The sequence below is a fragment of the Anguilla rostrata genome, chromosome 13 (assembly GCF_018555375.3).
Source record: "Anguilla rostrata isolate EN2019 chromosome 13, ASM1855537v3, whole genome shotgun sequence".
NCBI classification, from domain to species: domain Eukaryota; kingdom Metazoa; phylum Chordata; class Actinopteri; order Anguilliformes; family Anguillidae; genus Anguilla; species Anguilla rostrata.
The window spans coordinates 38,582,437-38,603,367 of record NC_057945.1 but is presented as its reverse complement, the minus strand read 5'-3'; the positions used below and the strand labels follow the sequence as shown (position 1 = coordinate 38,603,367).

The 20,931-nt window shown below is 41.9% G+C and overlaps 1 protein-coding gene across 1 annotated transcript in view; it reads left to right on the top strand.

Moving 5' to 3' along the window:
* The window catches only part of LOC135238360 (hemicentin-2-like), a 118,149-nt gene that overhangs the window by 70,624 nt on the left and 26,594 nt on the right, over positions 1-20,931 (top strand). The window contains exons 19-28 of the mRNA XM_064306149.1: positions 619-894; positions 1,763-2,041; positions 2,259-2,534; positions 2,750-3,046; positions 3,947-4,225; positions 4,572-4,868; positions 5,275-5,550; positions 6,714-6,808; positions 15,383-15,578; positions 15,948-16,244. Coding sequence (XP_064162219.1) covers positions 619-894; positions 1,763-2,041; positions 2,259-2,534; positions 2,750-3,046; positions 3,947-4,225; positions 4,572-4,868; positions 5,275-5,550; positions 6,714-6,808; positions 15,383-15,578; positions 15,948-16,244 — 2,568 coding nt within the window. The remainder of the gene's footprint in view (positions 1-618; positions 895-1,762; positions 2,042-2,258; positions 2,535-2,749; positions 3,047-3,946; positions 4,226-4,571; positions 4,869-5,274; positions 5,551-6,713; positions 6,809-15,382; positions 15,579-15,947; positions 16,245-20,931) is intronic.

The window sequence follows — 20,931 nt, the reverse complement described above, 5'->3', positions numbered from 1 at the left end:
ATTTTCACCGATTTATTAATACATGTATCAGGAAGATTTTCTTCTGCTGAAAAGAAGAAAAAAAAGGAAGTGAAGTTCTTTGTCCCTGTGCTGGTTTTGATTGTGTCCTGTACTGGCAGCTCTACTGTCTCCTGTGCTAACCCTGAACCCAGCATGGACGAAGTTCTACCCTACTGAGAACATGACTCTGAAATGTGAGATTCAGTCCCCTCAGACTGAGTGGAGTTATCTGTGGTACAAAGATGGAGCCCCTATCAACAGTGCGCTCTCCAAAGGAAATGAGTACACAATCCCAGCTCTAGATCAGTCACACAGTGGAATATACTCCTGCAAAGTAGGAATACCAGGAAGAGATGTTTACACTGAAAAGAGCAATGATGTGACACTGACTGTAGATGGTGAGTAATGTTGCTGTGCTGTGAGAGTTAGCTGGACATATATTAATGCTTATGTAAAAGTTCAATAATTAATATCCAGCATTTGCAAATGATTTTTTTTTTTGTTACCTTTGTAATATTGTATAGAAAGTTGTCGACCTACAGGCATCAGCAATATATAAAAAGCAGGTATTCCTGTGACTCCATCTTCATCTTGCACTTTGTGTCCTGGTTTGTCCAGCTCTCCCAGGCGTGGTTCTGACTCTACAGCCTGGATGGACAAACATCTTTATCAGAGAGAGAGCGACTCTGCACTGTGACATTCAGGACCACTCTGCTGTGTGGATGCATAAATGGTACAGAGATGGACGAGAACTTCCTGTGGGCACAGCTGAGGACACCTATGAGATCCTGTCTGCTGTTCAGTCAGACTCAGGAACATACACATGTAAAGGACAGCATAAGGAAAGAGTACTGTACACTGGCAGCAGCAACGAGATCACACTCAAAGTTAATGGTAAGCTGTCATTTATTACATAAAAATACAAATTTAATAATTGAAATTCATTATTTACTACAACTAAAATGAAATAAATCATAGTGGCATTTTAACACAAACATGCCTCAGACATTAACAAAAACAAAAAGTTACAATTTTAAAACTATATAATGTCAGCACACTAGAACAGAAAGCATCATGTATTAGTGACTGAAAAGGAAGTTGGTTTGTCAGACTGTCACCATTGTGGTGCCTGTTCACATTGATGCTCCTAAAGTGTAACCACATTCTATTTGTACACACTGCAGTTGAAGGTGCACATTGGCCTAGATTCAGACTTTGCTCAAACTTAATTTTGACTTACAATTAAATGAAGGCTTTCATTTTTCCTTAATAAACACACTTTTACTCATTCAGAAATGATCAAAGTTTACTTATCAATTTTTGATTGTGAATGAAAGCCAGCATTTGCAGCACTGCATTTGTAAGTTAAGGGCAAAAATAAATTGAGATGTAGTCCATATCTTTCTTAATAATCTGTAATATGCATGTGCAGCTCTTCCAGTTACATCACTATTTTTGCATGCCTTATTATCCTCTTGTGACTGTAAAACTGGCACAGAGACAGGTGGAGCTTCATTATAACTAATTTTGTTAATATCTTGACACTTAGATGCTACTAACCAAGGCACTTTGCTAAATTAAAACTTTACACTGGAAAATGAACATTTTATGTCAGCTTAGAAATTTTCACTGATTTATGAATACATGTACCAAGATAATTCCTGAACCCCTGCTGAAAAGATTGAATTAAGAAAAAAAGAATATCTGAGGAAGTGAAGTTCTTTGTCCCAGTGCTGGGTTTGATTGTGTCCTGTACTGGCAGCTCTACTGTCTCCTGTGCTAACCCTGAACCCAGCATGGACGAAGTTCTACCCTACTGAGAACATGACTCTGAAATGTGAGATTCAGTCCCCTCAGACTGAGTGGAGTTATCTGTGGTACAAAGATGGAGCCCCTATCAACAGTGCGCTCTCCAAAGGAAATGAGTACACAATCCCAGCTCTAGATCAGTCACACAGTGGAATATACTCCTGCAAAGTAGGAATACCAGGAAGAGATGTTTATACTGAAAAGAGCAATGATGTGACACTGACTGTAGATGGTGAGTAATGTTGCTGTGCTGTGAGAGTTAGCTGGACATATATTAATGCTTATGTAAAAGTTCAATAATTAATATCCAGCATTTGCAAATGATTTTTTTTGTTACCTGTGTAATATTGTATAGAAAGTTGTCGACCGACAGCCATCAGCAATATATAAAAAGCAGGTATTCCTGTGACTCCATCTTCATCTTGCACTTTGTTTCCTGGTTTGTCCAGCTCTCCCAGGCGTGGTTCTGACTCTACAGGTTGGATGGACAAACATCTTTAACAGAGAGAGAGCGGCTCTGCACTGTGTCATTCAGGACCATTCTGCTGTGTGGATGCATAAATGGTACAGAGATGGACGAGAACTTCCTGTGGACATGAATGAGGACACCTATGAGATCCTGTCTGCTGTTCAGTCAGACTCAGGAACATACACATGCAAAGGACAGCATAAGGAAAGAGTACTGTATACTGGCAGCAGCAATATGGTTGCACTCAAAGTTAATGGTAAGATGTAATTTATTACATAATGATACAAATGTAATAATTAAAATGTAGTACTGTATTTCCATTTACCTTTATTGGTCAATGTTGTGATGTTGTGGCTTGTTCTTTGTGCAGGCCTGTTTATTATGTTGTGTTTTAATGTAGCATCTGAAATGTATGTTTACTCTGGTTTCCTGGTGTTTTAACCTGCGTATGAAATTATAACTGTTTTGTAGGGGAGGCCCCCAAACCCCTGCTGACTCGGGACCCCCCCAGTGGAGAGATCTTCACAGGAGATACAGTGACCCTGAGCTGCAGGGTTGGCACTGATCCTGTTGGCTGGGAGTATCTCTGGTTCAAAGAAACACAGGGAACAGCACTGAACAGCACTGACTCCAGCAGCACTGACGGGTTCAGTTACACCATCCACTCTGCTGCAGTTTCACATGGTGGAGAGTACTGGTGCATAGCAGGGAGAGGGAGCCCCGCTTTCTACACACTGTACAGTGACTCTCTCCAGCTCAGCATATCTGGTAACATTAGAAATACATTTCACTGCTTTTTATCAGTCTAGTATATGATACAGCTAATTATTATGTAATGATATTATAATGTTACTTTCACAGTTCACCTTCACCTGGTACAACCAAAATAAAATGAATCGTAGTGCCATTACTGTACATGCATACAAACGCACATGAGCACATGCATGTCTACACACACAGACACACACACATACAAAAACAAAATAAATACTATTTTCATTGTACTTGCATACAAGCACAAATGCATAAACATTTGCTGTCTGAACATTTTTGCATGCTTCCTTTCATATGATCATAGTTGCCATTTCACTGTAATCAGGTGAACTGGTTTCTCTCTAGTGGCATTGAGTTCTTCCTGTAGCTGTGGTGTAGTTTCATGACAGTTTATCTTGCTACCCAGCACAAGATATGTCTTCTGCCTTCTGAGTGTGTACTGAAAACTGCACCTGGAAATCTTAAAGCTGCTTTGCAATTCCTGACTGGGAATAACCTTTTTGCCTCAATGTTTACTTGACCTCGCACATTTAAGCTTAACTTCTTTTTGCAATATTTCTTGCAACTTAATGCCTATTTTTCATGCATTACAGGCAAGTAAAATAGTCACTTCCCTCCCGCCCCTCCACCTCTGACTGCACAATGATTAGACAGACTTCCAATAATTAATTTAATTGTAATTAAAGCCAAATTAAGAATATTTTAAGAAATGTCATGCCTAAGACTATTTTTAAGTACAAGTCATATTATTGTATTATTGTAGATACAAACTTTCTTTTTTCAATTTCTATTTGGCATTTTTTATTAGTAAATGCACACATATTAACTGAATTCTTCTGAACTGCTGAAGTTCTTTGTCCCAGTGCTGGGATTGATTGTGTCCTGTACTGGCAGCTCCACCGCCTGCTGTGCTATCCCTGAACCCTGCATGGAGGAAGTTCTACCCCACTGAGAAAGTGACTCTCAAATGTGAGATTAAGTTCATTCAGACTGAGTGGAGTTATCTGTGGTACAGAGATGGAGCCTCTATGAACAGTGCGCTCTCCAGAGGAAATGAGTACACAATCCCAGCTCTAGATCAGTCACACAGTGGAAGATACTCCTGCATAGGGACACTACCAAGAAGAGATGTTTACACTGAAATGAGCAAAGATTTGACTCTGACCGTAGATGGTGAGTAATGTTGTTGTGCTGTGAAAACTACACAGACCTATATTTATGTTAATTTATACGTACCATGATTCTCATGGGCCTATTCCTCTTAGTTTTGACTTCTTAGGGTGGTTATTTTTAAAAAAAAAATTTTGTAAAGCACCCTGGGATGCGCTATTAAGAGCTCATTGTATTGTATTGTATGGTCTGGGTGAATGCTGGGTGAGCAATCATCTGTTACCAAACAAGTAACTTTATTATATGGTGAGTTATGATTTGTGCATTCCTGTTTATAATAGCAAGTGTCTTAATGTTACTCTGGTTTTCTAGTGTTTTTCCTGTGGGTGACATTATACCTGTTTTGTAGGGGAGGCCCCCAAACCCCTGCTGACTCTGGACCCCCCCAGTGGAGAGATCTTCACAGGAGATATAGTGACCCTGAGCTGCAGGGCTGGCACAGATCCTGGTAGCTGGGAGTATCTCTGGTTCAAAGAAACACAGGGAGCCGCACTGACCAGCACTGACTCCAGCAGCACTGACGGGTCCAGTTACACCATCCACTCTGCTGCAGTTTCACATGGTGGAGAGTACTGGTGCCAAGCAAGGAGAGGGAGACCTGCTTTCTACACACCGTACAGTGACTCTCTCCAGCTCAGCATAACTGGTAACATAAGAAATACATTTTGCTGCTTTATTTCTCAGTCTAGTATATGATAAAGCAAATAATTCTGAAATGTTCTATACGGTATATGACCAAAAGTATCTGGACACTCTTTGGTCTGGGGATGTTTTTAACTGTTTGGGCTAGGCCCCTTAGTTCTAGTGAAGGCTAATTTTTATTTTACAGAATACAATCACATTCTACACTATTCTATGCTTCTCCTACACTATTGGGGAAGGCCCTTACCTGTTTAAACATTACAATGCCACCGGGTAAGCAGCTACATCGAAGTGCAAACATACACGCACCAATGAGTGATTTTTCAAATCATGTTTTGGGCATGGCGTTTTGATGTATTATAATTTATCGTTGTGCATGATGCTCTTTCCTAATCATTGTGGCGTTTCAGCTCGTCCTCAGGCTGTGCTGACTCTGGAGACTGCGTGGACAGAGATCTTCAGGTCAGACAGTCTGACTCTGAGGTGTCAGGTTGAGGGGAGCTCTGCTGAGTGGAACTACACGTGGTACAGAGACGGACGGCATCTTCCACTGGACCCCAGCGGGGACAGACTCACACTCACCGCTGGAAACGACTCTTACAGCAGTGAATATAAATGCAGAGGAAACAGAACAGGCCAACCGTCTTATACAGAGATCAGCGAAGGATTTAGAGAAAACAACATTGGTGAGTTCCACTCCTTTTGTCAGGCTATTAATGAAATGTGCCTCATCCAAGACCACTTCCTCCACCACCCTTCAAGCGCTCATGGTGAGCACAGCGTGTGAAATGAAGTCACGCTATCTTGTTTGCAATAGACTCAGTCAGTACTCCACGGTGCACCGTGGTATTTTGAGCTTAGGGTAAACCGTCTAAGCCAATCCATGCAGCTAATGCAGCCCACATGCAAAAGTAAGTGATTTTCTGTCACAACACAGCCTTGCTAAAAACGGCACACTACAAACAAAAACGTATTTGACCCAGGTCTGTAGATAATGATAGATTATGAAATATAATGTAATCAAAGATAATCTAATGAAACAAAATATCGTAGTAACAATTTCAAAAACAGCAAAACCAAATGACTGAACTAAAAGTTGTCAACATATCATCACAGGTGTAAAATCCAGGTTTCGAAAGTAAACTTCCTCCCTAATCACCTGGATTTGATCATTAGGACAATTCTTCTGCCAGGAGGTAGAACTAAATGAAATCAGCTGGCTGAGTCCATGGGTGGAAGAAACACAAGGAAGTACTTTTACCTTCTGACCCCTGGACTTTCCACCTCTGCAAATAATAGAACAAATATCATATGTCCAAAAGTGGCAGTGTAGTGTATTGGATAGGGAACAGGGCTTGTGACTTAAAGGTTGCAGGTTCAATACCTGGGTAGTGCAAAGCTGTTGTACTTTTGAGCAAGGTACTTACCCTGCTGTATAAATGTAAAAATGTATAAAGTTGTATAAAGTTTTATACATGAACAATTAACCCAGCTAACCTGTCTATCAAAAAATAGTTGTACATACCCACAGCCATGTTCATAGTGCAATAATTTATTCATACACTTATATTTATTACATATTTATTCTTTGTAGAAGCACAACACACTTTCACTACTGCTCACTGTAGGTAAAACCTACTCTTGTTGTTGTTTGTTATTGTTGTTTGTTGTTGACAAATGGGTCCACAAACACTATCTGTAGCACCACCCTCCTCCCCCAATCTTGGCTAACTGGCTGGCAGGTTGCCATTAACAGTGGCTGGTGGTGGGGACAGCATAACAGGATGCAAGTCTTAGCAAGTCCGTTAACTCTGAATCTCACCTCTGTGGGTTTTTTATTTCCCCCCAGTTTCCTGCACAGTGGAGAATCTAGCACGGATCGCTGTGGGGGCGGCCATCTTGCTCTTCCTGTCCGTCATTGTGAACGAAGGCTTTTGGAGGAGGGCGAGGAAGATGAGGAGGTGCTGCATTTGAGCCAACGATTGTCCCTGTCATGGAGAAAAAAACTTGGCTGCGAAACTGCAAATTAGCCAGTTGTTGTGCAGAGATTATTTTAAAAGAGCACCCAGAAATACTCTCAGAGAAATTATTTGTACACAGTATAAGTTCCAGTGTTAACTCAATTCTTAACAGATAACATTTGGCCCAACATTCCAGAGTGGGACCAAATGTTATCTGTTAAGAGTTGAATTAACACTGTTACAGCTGAATTCACACTGGACACTGATATATGATAGTCATTGATATACCAGTAATCATTATTTGTTTATATAAAGTCATTAGCTTATAGAAATTATATCGTGAGGTAAGATATACGCAAACACTGTATTTAAATCTTCAAAACAAGTTTAATGATGCAAACAGTCCAAATTCCGAAGGTGTTGGTTTCTCAGGTATTGCTGTAGGTGAAAGTCTTTGTAGGCCTTCCTTTGTGGGTATTGCCTGTGTGTGCTTCATACTACATTTCACCATCAATGGGTACTTTTTTTTCTTTTTTTTTTAAACATTGCCAATTTTTTAAACTATGGGATTAAATCTTGCATTCAGGTGTTGTAAAACTTTCAGATGAGACTGTGTTCTTTTGATCTGAAAAGGGGGAAAAAACCAAGGTGGGATATTGCATACTTTTATTTAGTATTTGGAATCACAAAGAGAATTTTACAGAACACATTTACTCATCGTTGCACCTGTTAGCTCTCCACCTCTTTGTAACTGCTGCTTGTCTAAAATTCTGACGTAACACATTTTTTTTTCTGTGTCCTTTGTTTCATCCTATATATTTTCCTTGCTAATGCTAGTTTTAAAGCACCTTTGTATGTATTGTATGAAAAAACATTTTTGACACATACCTTCTTGACTTTGTTCTCAATCACTTTTACATGGTAAAATAAAAGTTACATTTTAAATAAATAAGCCCTCTTTTTTCAAGAGTGCCTTAAAAGTAAATTCATTATCAATCCAAATTCCAAGATATTTGTATTTATTTACTCTCTCAATATGAAAATCATTTAACTTGTTCATTTTCAAGTCACTATCAATATTTCTTTGGTAAACAGCATATATTTAGTCAGATTTAGATTGCTGAATGTATTTTGCAGGCTAATGAAGAAAATCTGCAGCTTTTCAGCAGAAATGGACTGGTAAATGGACTGCATTTATATAGCGCTTTTATCCAAAGCGCATTACAATTGATGCCTCTCATTGTTAACTCACTGTTAACAGTAAAACTGCAATGCACTGGCCTACACAGATGTAAGTGTCCGTTTTTTAATAATAACCTCATCATCTGTCTACTCAACATAGGCTTTAGAAAGATAATGTTACATTCAAATGATGCACATCAACTGACAGGATTCGTTTAGGAACATCAGGTTACAAATCATTAACGTTAACGCTAACGTTATTTGGTTAAAGAAAACGGGATAAGCTACACTTTGTTTTGCATGATTCATAAATTAGGCTACACTTCACTGATTACACTTACCTTTTGGTGATTTCCTCAGCTTGATAATCGACAGTCTGTCTTGAATTCTGAAATGCCGGGCAATTTCACAGTGCAGAAATCCCCAATTAGCGCGGAGATGTACATTCAACATACAGTCGTCCACCAATCATAGGTCAGAGCGGCGGTTACCCCTGACACCGGCATTTGTTGAGAACATAGAATTAGAAATTGTATGATTGAGAAGCTATGGGCTGAACAAGTACTTGCTATTAAAGAGGCATGGCCACATTCACAGCTCACAAATATTTCAAATGTTTTTTTCTCTCCAAGTAATCCAAGATTTAAATAGGAGATACAGCCTAATCATCTGTCATGGATAAACCTTGTTTCAAAGTTGCCCCCTAGTTCAGGGGAGTACTGTAAAGCATACAGGCAGAGATATTATGCAAATTTAGGAGTTAAGGCCAATTCGTTCTCCTTCACTAGGGTAACTAATGAGAAGGTTGCAAGAATATTAGGTGAGTTAAACAGAACCAAGGCTACTGGCCTTGTTAATATTTCTGCTAGGCTTTTAAGAGATTCAGCTGAAACGATTGCCCCTTATATCACACACGTTATCAATCTTTTGTCTTTTGTATCTTACTGGTTTTATAAAAAAGGTAAGACAATGCATTTTATTTGGTTCTAAAGTAAGGTTGAGCAAAGTTTCAACATTACTGTTAGAACTTGGAGGAAAGCCTATCACTACAAGGACATTAGTGAATTACCTGGGCTGCATATTGGATGGGAACCTGGGAGGAGAGAGCATGGCCTTGAAGGTGTTAGGCAAGGTTAATGCGAGAGCCAGATACTTGGCTAGGAAGGCAAACCTATTAGACAGGCATTGTCTTAAGGTGTTGGCATCTAGTCTTGTCCAGTGTCACTTGAACTATGCTATCTGCTCTTGGCTTGGGGGCTTGTCTAGAGCATTAAAACAGAAACTTCAAGTGTCTCAAAATTATTTGATAAGAGTGGTGTTGGGCCTGGATTAGAGGAGTCATGTGGGCAGGACTCAGTTTCAGCAATTACAGTGGCTGCCAGTTGAAGCAAGAGCAGGTCTGCTGCAGCTCAATATGGTCCATACGGTCATATATGGTAGGGCTCCAAAGTATTTTACTAATTATTCTATGAAGGTGGGGGAAGCACATGGCTATAACACTAGAGCAAGTATTGCTAACCTGAGCCTTAGTAGGTTCAAGTCTAAGATGGGCAGGGTCTCTTTTTTGTACTCTGGAGCCTTGGAGTGGAATAAATTGCCACTTTCAATTAAAATAAACAGTAACCCCTTCACCTTCAAAACAATGATCAAAGATAAGCTGTTGGAAAATATCCCCATATAAGTGGCTGGCTTACTATTTGTATTAGGCTCATTTTGTTTATATAGCACTGTGCATTAAAATGGGCGTAAATTTGTATGCGATGTAAATAGCAGTTGTAGTATGATTATGTATTTTAGACTGTGGTAAGAATCTTTGTATGTTGCGTTGTTCTTTTGAAGCCTGATATTATCTTGCTATGGCTGATGGAACATCAAGGACCACGATGGAAATAAGTCCAGGACTTTTTCGTGCTATCCTTGACAATTTCTTCACATGCAAGTCTTTTGATACGTGTTTGAATTTATTCAAATAAACGAAACATTTTTGTTGTTTTAAAAATAAAAAAATAAAAATAAACGCAAGGTAACAAATTGATAATAGTATAAAAATGTAAAGTTAACACGCATAATATCATATAATTACTGAAGTGGCCGAAACAGCTCAGCTAATTGTCACTGTGTTGGGTTGACCTGTTCATCTGGACTTGGTGATTACTATTGCTGCACTGGAACACTGATGAATATAACTGAACTATGTTATAGTAACATTTCCTCCGTGCTTTTTCAAGGAAAGTCTGGCAGAGCAGGTCGGAGAGCAGCAAGATGGATGTCATGTAAGAATATTTTTTTTTACCACCTTGCAAATCTGTGACAGGCACCATTTTAGCAGTATATTGTAGGTGTAAACATCCAGATGATCAAATCTCCAATAAATGTTATTTTGGTCTCTTTTAGGATGCAGAAGAAGTCTTAGACTCTGGCCAAAGCCTGGACCAAGATGATGTAGGCACTCTTGTCAATACCTGTTTAAGCTCCATTGAAGGCTGTTTTACAGCTTATTGTATACTTCATACATTTGCAAACAAATGGTGTATTGTCCTGGTATTTTGAAGGATATACAGGTGGTCCATACCTCGCATAACTCCCTGCAGGGGCCTCATACAATGGAGAGGGATGTAAGTACAGTTATCAGCACTCATGAATGTTTTTTCCATTGAGTTCAACAGGAAAATTAATCAGGAGAAACAATGCTTGTAGTATCTACTGCATATCTGGCAGCAGCACGATGGTTTGAGGCTCATTTGATACCTTGGACCCTTGAGGACTTAAAGCCATTTAGCCAACAAATGTGTTCCATACTGTATCAGCATAATTTACAGCTGAATCTAGTCCCACCCCCCAATTCCCATAGAGATCCATTCAAATGCAAAGAGTTTTTGTGTTGCTTTTAGGCAGGGGCGGTTTTAGTGATTTGGAGGCCCCAGGCAAAGACCAATGTGAGACCCTTCTCCATTTTGCTTAACGCAATCATAGCTAGTGAACAAAAACTATTTGGAGGCAGCTCTTTTCAGTTAACAAAGCCACAAAACTGACCCAAATGAGAATTCTAACCGAAGACCTTCAAATGACCTTTAGTCAGTTAGAAAAAGACGATATGGCAAGAAAAAGATTATTAGTATACAATCTTTAATTCTTTTCAAGACGAAAGTATAGTACATGCGTTTTGATAAAGCATTTGAACATCCACTATTCTCTAGGGGTAAAAGTTCAGATCCTAGCGGGTGTCTGGTTTGTGGTGGGCTGCTGGTCTCTGTGGGTGTTGCCTCTGACACTTTCCTCCCACGCTGTAGCTGGTTCACCGCAACCAGCAGAGACAGAAGTTGTGGTAGTAGGGAGGGCAAAACGGACGAGGCGGACGAGGCCCCAAGCAATTGCTTACCTATGACCTATGGTAAAACCGCCTATGCTTGTAGGACAACCTGAAAATAAGATATCCAGACTCTGATGATGTTGATAGGTCACAGACATCAGGACATCATGGCATGAAAATGATATGCAACCAAATTCAAAACATGACTCTTTTATTTGTCATTATGTTAATTTGTCTGCTGTACAAGTGAATTTCCCTGTTTCTAGCTTTTCCCCAAACAGTTCACTGCAGCAAAAGTAAACGAGCAAATGGTGGCACCGGAGGTCTCACGAGTGCATTTGTTTAATTCTTGCTAATTTTCTGACTAATGATTTGTTGTTAAGATCATTAAAAGCTTCATATTTTGCCATTTTGGGCTTGGCCCATTTTTTTGCCCAGGAGTGTATATATTAGCCTGTTATTCACTAAATATATTCTCACAATATATGTCTTATATGGATGTCATAATTCTCAGGTAGAACAGTGCCTTTGTACCCTTGAGCAAGGTAGCCTACTTAACCTGCATTGCTTCAGTATATATCGAGCTGTATAAATGGATGCAATGTAAATGCTATGTATAATATTGTAAGTCGCTCTGGGTAAGAGCATCTGCTAAACACCTGTAATGTGATATTCAGTTCTCTTATAAATAAGGAGTTGGCCTGATTTCGAATAATAAATGTGGTGTGAAATTGTGGGACGTGTTTGACATGTTGATGGGGGTGGGATATTTGGTTTAAATAAAAAAAAAACTTATCAATGGACTTCAGTTAATGGATTAGTAAACTAGATAACTTATGTAGATATTTTCTACAGTCTTCCAGACCTGCTGCTGCCAGATGTAGCAAGGGGAGAGCAAGGGGAGGTGGTGGAGAGTGGTAGGCGCAGGAAAAGTGAGAATTTCCGCAAACGTCTTCAACTAACACACAGTATACAATATATAGTATTTTACTCCTATGAACACCCATAATATCATTTGTTTACCAAATGTCTGTGGCATTTGCATCTTCAAATGGCCTTTTTGGAAATCTGGCAAAATATAGATTAGAACAAACAATGCAGAATGTTCATTTTTTCTTGGTTTTTAAATTTTAACCAGGATTTGCCCAGTGTTGTGGCTGTGGCTCCATTGTTTTTTTTCATTGTGTATCCTCCCCCCCTCTTCCACTTACATTGTGCTTGAGCTCATACTATTCTCTCAGATGTATTGTTTATTTACAGCTATTCTGTCTCTTTGAAAACAAGCTCCCAAGGGTTACATTTCAGCAGAGCCAGGATTATGCCTGTAGTCAAAAGGGCTCAAGGACAGTAGCCATTTTATTGTGGGCATGTCATTTTCAGACTTGTGATATAAAAAGGTGTGATGCAGAAGGGGTTATACTGCTCTGTATTCTCCCTTGTATCTCATTTCCTGTCTCTAACTGCACGATCATCTCGTGTGTAGATCATGGTCTTCATTACTTTCTCCTCTCATTGTGTAGTCACATTGCTGCATGTTCACAACCACAACATAAATAAATGCATGAATAAATATAAAAATTCCAGAAAGGTATTCACTTTAAATGTGGGAATGTGCAGGTTTGTGTCTGTGAGTTCTTTAGAAGTGTTTTTTTTTTTTTACGTGGTTCATGAGAGGTGACTTTAACCACACCAGTGTCTGACCACGGCTCTATTAAAAGAATGAAACACATCCGCTAACAAAACCAGCCAGCGCTGCAGGGCTGTACCTCTTTGAGAAAGAGCAGGGGAGAGAAAGGTCAACATGTATGATTTCTCTACAGCAACAGGTGAGTTTTTCATTTAGTCTTTCTTATTAGTGAATTAAAACAAAAATGAATCACACTCAGAATCAGAATAACATTGTGAATGATGTATTCTATGTGTGAACGAGTCACCGTGTATCTGTAGGTATCATTGTGTGAATAAGAACATCGTCCTGTTCTGTGGAATTGATATAATTTAGCCAGAAAGTGCATTTATTTCTTATTTTTTTGAACACAACCTGTTAGCTACATGTTTATGAAGTACTAATAAAATAACATGGCAAACTGGAGTGGATGGTATGCTATCTCCCTAAGTGTAGATTTATAGGGTCCCTGTACTTTCAAAGTGCTTTTCTGGCTTTACCATCAAAATAACTACGCTGAACACTGGCTCTCACTCCTACTTACAAATATTAACACCTGTTCCCTTCTATACATCAAGGACACAAGGAGGCTTTTGGCATTTCTTTTGTTTCTCTCCTGTTTTTGTATTTCTGTGCACTACATTTGTGCTGCTGATTTGCTTCATTGGTAAAAAAAAAAAAAAAACCCTCATTTTAATTTTTTCCCCTCCAGTTGGACTGGTTGTCCTGATGTTTTTTGTACAAGAGGCAGGCAAGTATTTTTATTATTCACGTGCATCTTATTCATACTACTTTATCCATAAAGTGCATTTTATGGGAAACAAAGGGAATATTGAACAAAACAGAAGGTTCTAGCTTATTAATTGTACATTGTGCTGACACTACAAACTGAGCATCTGCTGGATCTTCGTGTTCCTCAAATATGAGGAAGTTTGCTTTGTTTTATTAAAATAACACGTGCCATTCTAATTTGAAACTAACTTTACTGCTCTAACATGAATTCATGCTCTGTTTATCAATACCAGCAATTAAGGCTGCAAGTAAATTTTCTGAAATAGCTAATCAATACATAAACATTGGCTGTCTGTGCGTGGTGGTAATGCTGAATGCTTGTTTTAGGAAGCCATTTCACATCCTTTGTTTTCACTGGGATAATATTTCTTCTCTAGAGACCAGTGCTCAAGTTGTCCTGACTGCTGATCCGCAGAGGTCAAATGTGATGTCAGGGGAGACTGTGCGTCTTACCTGTAAGGTTGAGGATTCAGATCCATCCACCCAATGGGAATATTCCTGGAAGAAGCTAAGTGGAGCTAAAGAGACCACACTCTCCTCCTATACTGGAGAAGCGTTCTCTACTTACACCCTGAGTCGTGTGACTGAGACTGACAGTGCTCAGTATTGGTGTAAAGCAAAGACTGAAAATCGCGACATAATCAGCTCTCCACATACTCTGACAGTGACATGTAAGACAAGATATTAGAATTTTACTTGCAGAATGATACTTCACTTCAAAGAGAAGTATCTTTAGAAAATCATATTTCTGTTTTTTTGATGACCAACAGAACCTTAAATTCAAAGATGTGAAAATAAATTTTAAAAACTGTAGCGCAAGAGTAGTGTGTATACAGTAGAACAGAAAGAACATTAGTGAGTGAAAAGGAAGTCAATTTGTCAGGCTCTCTCCATTGGGCTGCCTGTTCACATTGATGCTCCTAAAGTGTAACCACATTCTAATTGTGCACACTGCAGTTGAAGGCACTCACTGCCCTAGATTCAGTCTTCACTCAAACTTAATTTTGACTAACAATTAAATGAAGGCTTTCCTTTTTATTTTTTTTTTAATAAACACACTTTTACACTGTCCGAAATGATCAAAGTTTACTTACCAATTTTTGATTGTGACTAAAAGCCAGCATTTGCAGCAATGCATTTGTAAGTTAAGGGCAAAAATAAATTGCTTTGTTGTCCATATCTTTCTTAATAATCTGGAATATGCACATGTAGTTCTTCCTGTTACGTCACTGTTTTTAGCATGCCTTATTAGCTCTTGTGACTGTAAAATTGGCACAGAGACAGATGGAGCTTCATTATAACTAATGGTGTTTATATTTTGACACTTAGTGGATTCTACTAACCAGGGCACTTTGCACAATTTAAATTTTACAATGGAAAATGAAAATTTATATTGCCTAAGAAATATTCACTGATTTATTAATACATGTACCAGGAAGATTCCTGAATTCCTGCTGAAAAAAAGAAAGAAAAATTCTGAGGAAGTGAAGTTCTTTGTCCCTGTGCTGGGTTTGATTGTGTCCTGTACTGGCAGCTCCACCGCCTGCTGTGCTGTCCCTGAACCCTGCATGGACAAAGTTTACTGCTGACCCTCAATTGAGAATCAGACCCATCAGACTGAGTGGAGTTATCTGTGGATCAGAGATGGAGCCTCTATGAACAGTGCGCTCTCCATAAGCGAAAATGAGTACTCAATCCCAGCTCTAGATCAGTCACACAGTGGAATATACTCCTGCTGCGGAGGAATACCAGGAAGAGATGTTTACACTGAAATGAGCAAAGATGTGACCCTGACTGTAGATGGTGAGTAATATTGTTGTGCTGTGAAAACTACACAGACCTATATTTATGTTAATTTATACGTACCATGATTCTCATGTGCCTATTCGTCTTAGTTTTGACTTCTTAGGGTGGTTATTTTATTTTATTTTTTTTGTAAAGCACCCTGGGATGTACGCATGAAGAGCGCTATATAAGAGCTTATTGTATTGTATTGTATTGTATTGTATGGTCTGGGTGAATGCTGGGTGAGCAATCATCTGTTACATAACAAATAACTTTATTATATGGTGAGTTATGGTTTGTGCAGTCCTGTTTATAATAGCAAGTGTCTTAATGTTACTCTGGTTTTCTAGTGTTTTACCTGCGGGTGAAATTATACCTGTTTTGTAGGGGAGGCCCCCAAACCCCTGCTGACTCTGGACCACCCCAGTGGAGAGATCTTCACAGGAGATATAGTGATCCTGAGCTGCAGAGTTGGCACTGATCCTGTTGGCTGGGAGTATCTCTGGTTCAAAAAAACACAGGGAACAGCACTGACCAGCACTGACTCCAGCAGCACTGACGGGTCCCGTTACACCATCCACTCTGCTGCAGTTTCACATGGTGGAGAGTACTGGTGCCGAGCAGGGAGAGGGAGACCCGCTTTCTACACACCGTACAGTGACTCTCTCCAGCTCAGCATAACTGGTAACATAAGAAATACATTTAACTGCTTTTTCTCAGTCTAGTATATGATAAAGCAAATAATTCTGAAATGTTCTATACGGTATATGACCAAAAGTATCTGGACACTCTTTGGTCTGGGGATGTTTTTCATTGTTTGAGCTAGGCCCCTTAGTTCTAGTGAAGGCTAATTTTAATTCTACAGAATACAATCACATTCTAGACTATTCTGTGCTTCCCCTACACTTTAGGGGAAGGCCCTTGCCTGTTTAAACATGACAATGCCACCGGGCAAACAGTGACATTACATTACATTACATTACAGGCATTTGGCAGACGCTCTTATCCAGAGCGACGTACAACAAAGTGTATAACCATAACCAGGAACAAGTATGACGAAACCCCTAGAGAGAAGTACCGGTCCAAGTACAGGGAACAACCGCATAGTTCAACTTGGACCCTGGTGGTTAAACTGATTAACACTAACAACGAGAACGGCAACAACGCAATCTATGGAAAAATAAAAATAAATAAAAATACAAGTAGTCGTTAAGACTGGCGCATCAACTAAGTCACCTATTAAACAGCTGCCTAGTTACACCCCTAAGTTTAGTCATTTACAGGGGGGGAAGGGAGGGATGGGGAGAGGTGCAGCCTGAAGAGGTGAGTCTTCAGTCGTCGTTTGAAATTGTTCACAGTCTCAGCTGTTCTGACCTCCACAGGGAGGTCATTCCACCATCGTGGGGCCAGAACAGACAGGAGACGTGTTCTGGAAGTGCAGGTGCGAAGAGGGGGAGGTGGTAGGCGTCCTGAGGTAGCAGAACGGAGGGATCTGGCTGGCATGTAGGGTTTGAAAATCTTGTGAAGGTATGCTGGGGCTGATCCCTTGACTGCCTGGTATGCTAGAACCAATGTTTTGAATTTGATGCGAGCTATAACAGGCAGCCAGTGGAGGGTAGTGAGCAGGGGAGTTACGTGGGAGTGTCTGGGGAGGTTGAAGACCAGACGAGCCGCAGCATTCTGGATGAGCTGCAGGGGTCTGGTGGCAGATGCCGGTAGTCCAGCCAGAAGAGAGTTGCAGTAGTCCAGGCGGGATAGAACCATTGCTTGGACCAGGAGCTGGGTTGAGTAGGTGGTGAGAAAGGGGCGGATTCTGCGGATGTTGTATAGGAAAAATCTGCATGCCCGGGTTACTGCTGCAATGTTGTTGGAGAGGGACAGCCTGTTGTTCATCATCACTCCGAGATTCTTGGCGCAGGGTGATGATGTCACTACGGTGTCCCCTAAGGAAATGGAAAAGTCGAGGACGGGAGAGGATAGAGCAGGAATAAAGATTAGCTCCGTCTTTCCCGGGTTGAGCTTCAGGTGGTGATTGTCCATCCAGCTCTGTATGTCCCTCAGGCAAGCGGAGATGCGGGCGGGGACCTGTGTGTCCGATGGAGAGAAGGAGAGAAAGAGTTGCGTGTCGTCAGCATAGGAATGATAGGACAAGCCATGGGCAGATATTACAGGGCCAAGGGATCTGGTGTACATGGAGAAGAGAAGGGGACCAAGGACTGAGCCCTGGGGAACTCCGGTGGTGAGGGGACGGGGTGGTGATACCTTACCCGCCCAGGCAACCTGGAAGGAGCGGTCAGAGAGGTAGGACTCAATCCAGTCAAGGACTGTGCCGCGGATCCCTGATGCTGCCAGGGAGGACAGGAGGGTAGAGTGGTCCACAGTGTCAAATGCAGCGGAGAGGTCTAGAAGAATCAGGACAGAGGAGAGGGAGGCTGCTCGTGCGGCATGGAGTGACTCACTGACCGAGAGGAGTGCAGTCTCAGTCGAGTGGCCAGGCCTGAAGCCAGACTGGTGGGGATCAAGCAGGTTGTTCTCAGAGAAGAAAGCAGAGAGCTGGTTAGATGCAGCACGTTCGAGTGTTTTGGATAGGAAAGGGAGGAGAGATACCGGGCGGTAGTTCTGAATGACTGAAGGATCTAGTGTGGGTTTCTTCAGCAGCGGGGTGATGTGGGCCTTCTTGAAGGATGAGGGGAAACATCCAGAAGATAGGGATGAGTTCACGAGGGAGGCGACTAAAGGGAGGATGTCTGGTGTGATTGTTTGAAGGAGAGATGAGGGGATAGGGTCGAAGGGCGCAGGTGGTAGGGCGGTGGGTGAGCAGAAGCTGGGAGACTTCAGTGTCTGAGAGGAGAGAAAATGTGGAGAAACAGGGGGCGGAGGACGCAGAGGGGGCGGAGGACGCAGAGGGGGCAAAGGAGCTGCGGATGTCTGCAATATTTTCGTCAAAGAATGCTGCAAAGTCATCTGCAGTGAAAGAAGACTGGGGTGGGGGAGGTGGCACGCTGAGGAGAGAAGAGAAAATAGAGAAAAGTTGACGAGGGTTAGAAATGGAGTTATGAATTTTGGTTTGGTAGAATTTTGCCTTAGCGGCAGTGACAGAAGAATAGAACTCTTTCAGGAGAGACTGATAGGCTGAGAGGTCAGATGGGTCCCTGGATTTGGCCCACTTCCTCTCAGCAGCGCGGAGGGTGGCCCTGGAGGTGCGCAGGATGTCAGACATCCATGGACTGGGAGGGGATGAACGTGCTGGCCTCGGGATGAAGGGGCATAGGGAGTCGAGTGCTGAGGAGAGAGATGACGTCAGGGTGGAGGATGCAGAGTTAGTGGGGAGCTTGGAAAATGATTGAAGAGTGGGGAGGGAAGCAGTCACTCTGTGAGCAAGAGAAGAGGGTGATAGGGAGCGGAGGTTACGGCGGACAGTGACAGTGGGGTTGGGAGGGGGGAGGGAGGGTGTGGAGAGAGAGGGGAGGGAGAAGGAGATGAAATGATGGTCAGATGTATGCAGGGGGGTAACCGTAAGATTGGAGCTGGAGCAGGTCCTCAGGAAGATCAGGTCTAGGAGGTTGCCTGCCTTGTGGGTTGGAGGAGAGTGTTGTAGGGAGAGGTCAAAGGAGTGAAGTAGTGGTAGAAAGGCAGCAGACTGGGAGGCTTCTAGGTGGATGTTAAAATCTCCAAGGAGGATCAGCGGGGTGCCGTCCTCAGGGAAGGAGCTGAGCAGGGTGTCTAGCTCATCCAGGAAGCTTCCCAGGGGCCCCGGGGGGCGATAAATAACAATAATATAAAGGTTAGCAGGGTAGGTGATAGAGACAGGATGGAATTCAAAAGTGGATATGGACAGGTCAGGGAGGGGGAGAACAGAGAATTTCCAGGTGGGGAGATCAGTAGACCAGTACCACCACCACGGCCAGATCGCCGGGGGGTGTGGGAGAAGGAGTAGGAGGATGAGAGGGCAGCAGGAGTGGCAGAGTTGTCTGGTGTGATCCAGGTCTCTGTGAGGGCAAGGAACTGCAGGGATTGGAGGGAGGCATAGGCGGAAATGAAGTCTGCCTTGCGCGTAGCAGACTGGCAGTTCCATAGTCCCCCTGTGACCGTGAAGTTCTCACAGGGGGTCAGCGGGGGGTAGCAGAGGTTAGAGGGGTTCCGTTGTCGAGGGGGGCCACGTCGCTGGAAGCGCCTTCTGAGGGGGAGAGCACAGACTGGAATGGGGAACTGGGTCATAAACTAGGAGGGAGCGACGCTAGCGTCGCTCCGAATGTACCTAATTAGCAGCTGAAAAGCTGAGTCGAATAACGCACTGATTACAGAGGTTAACAGTTTGTGATAGTGCAATAATCGCAATCTATCAATTCTAAGAATCAAACAACCTAAAAACAAGACACCTAACGCAACCTAAAACCAAAGACACCTAACGCAACCTGAAAACAAAGACCAGTTTCCACACAGGGAAAAGTTTAAAATCTAACGCGGTATGTAATTAGTAAATGAACGCAGATACTTATCCACTCTAGCAGGACGGATTTCAGCAGTTCTACGCACCTGGACGAATTATACACTTACATCGAAGTGCAAACATTCATGCACCACATAAGTGATATTTTTAATCATGTGTTGGGCATGGCGTTTTGATGTATTATAATTTATAGTTGTGCACGATGCTCTAATCAACCATTTCCTAATCATTGTGGCGTTTCAGCTCGTCCTCAGGCTGTGCTGACTCTGGAGACTGCATGGACAGAGATCTTCAGGTCAGACAGTCTGACTCTGAGGTGTCAGGTTGAGGGGAGCTCTGCTGAGTGGAACTACACGTGGTACAGAGACGGACGGCATCTTCCACTGGACCCCAGCGGGGACAGACTCACACTCACCGCTGGAAACGACTCTTACAGCAGTGAATATAAATGCAGAGGAAACCGAACAGGCCAACCCTCTTTCACAGAGATCAGCGAAGGATTCAGAGAAAACAACATTGGTGAGTTCCACTCCTTTTGTCAGGCTATTAATGAAATGTGCCTCACCCAAGACCACGTCCTCCACCACCCTTCAAGCACTCGTGGTGAGCACAGTGTGTGACAGGAAATCACGCTATCTTGTTTGCAATAGACTCAGTCAGTACTCCACAGTGCGTCATGGTATTTTGAGCTTAAGGATAAGCAGTCGAAGCCAGTACATGCAGCTAATGCAGCCAATGTAGTTCAGCCATTACAGGTCATAATGCTGGTCATTTATAATGAGTTGCATGATTTTGGGTCCCTCCCTTTGTTTTGTGTTCCCTTGTCTGTCAGTCCTAAAGCGGAAAGTTCTGGTTTCTGTGGCCAGCTCAGTCTTGCTCATCCTCACAGTCTTGGGCTGTGTTTGCCTGAGAAAGAAAAGG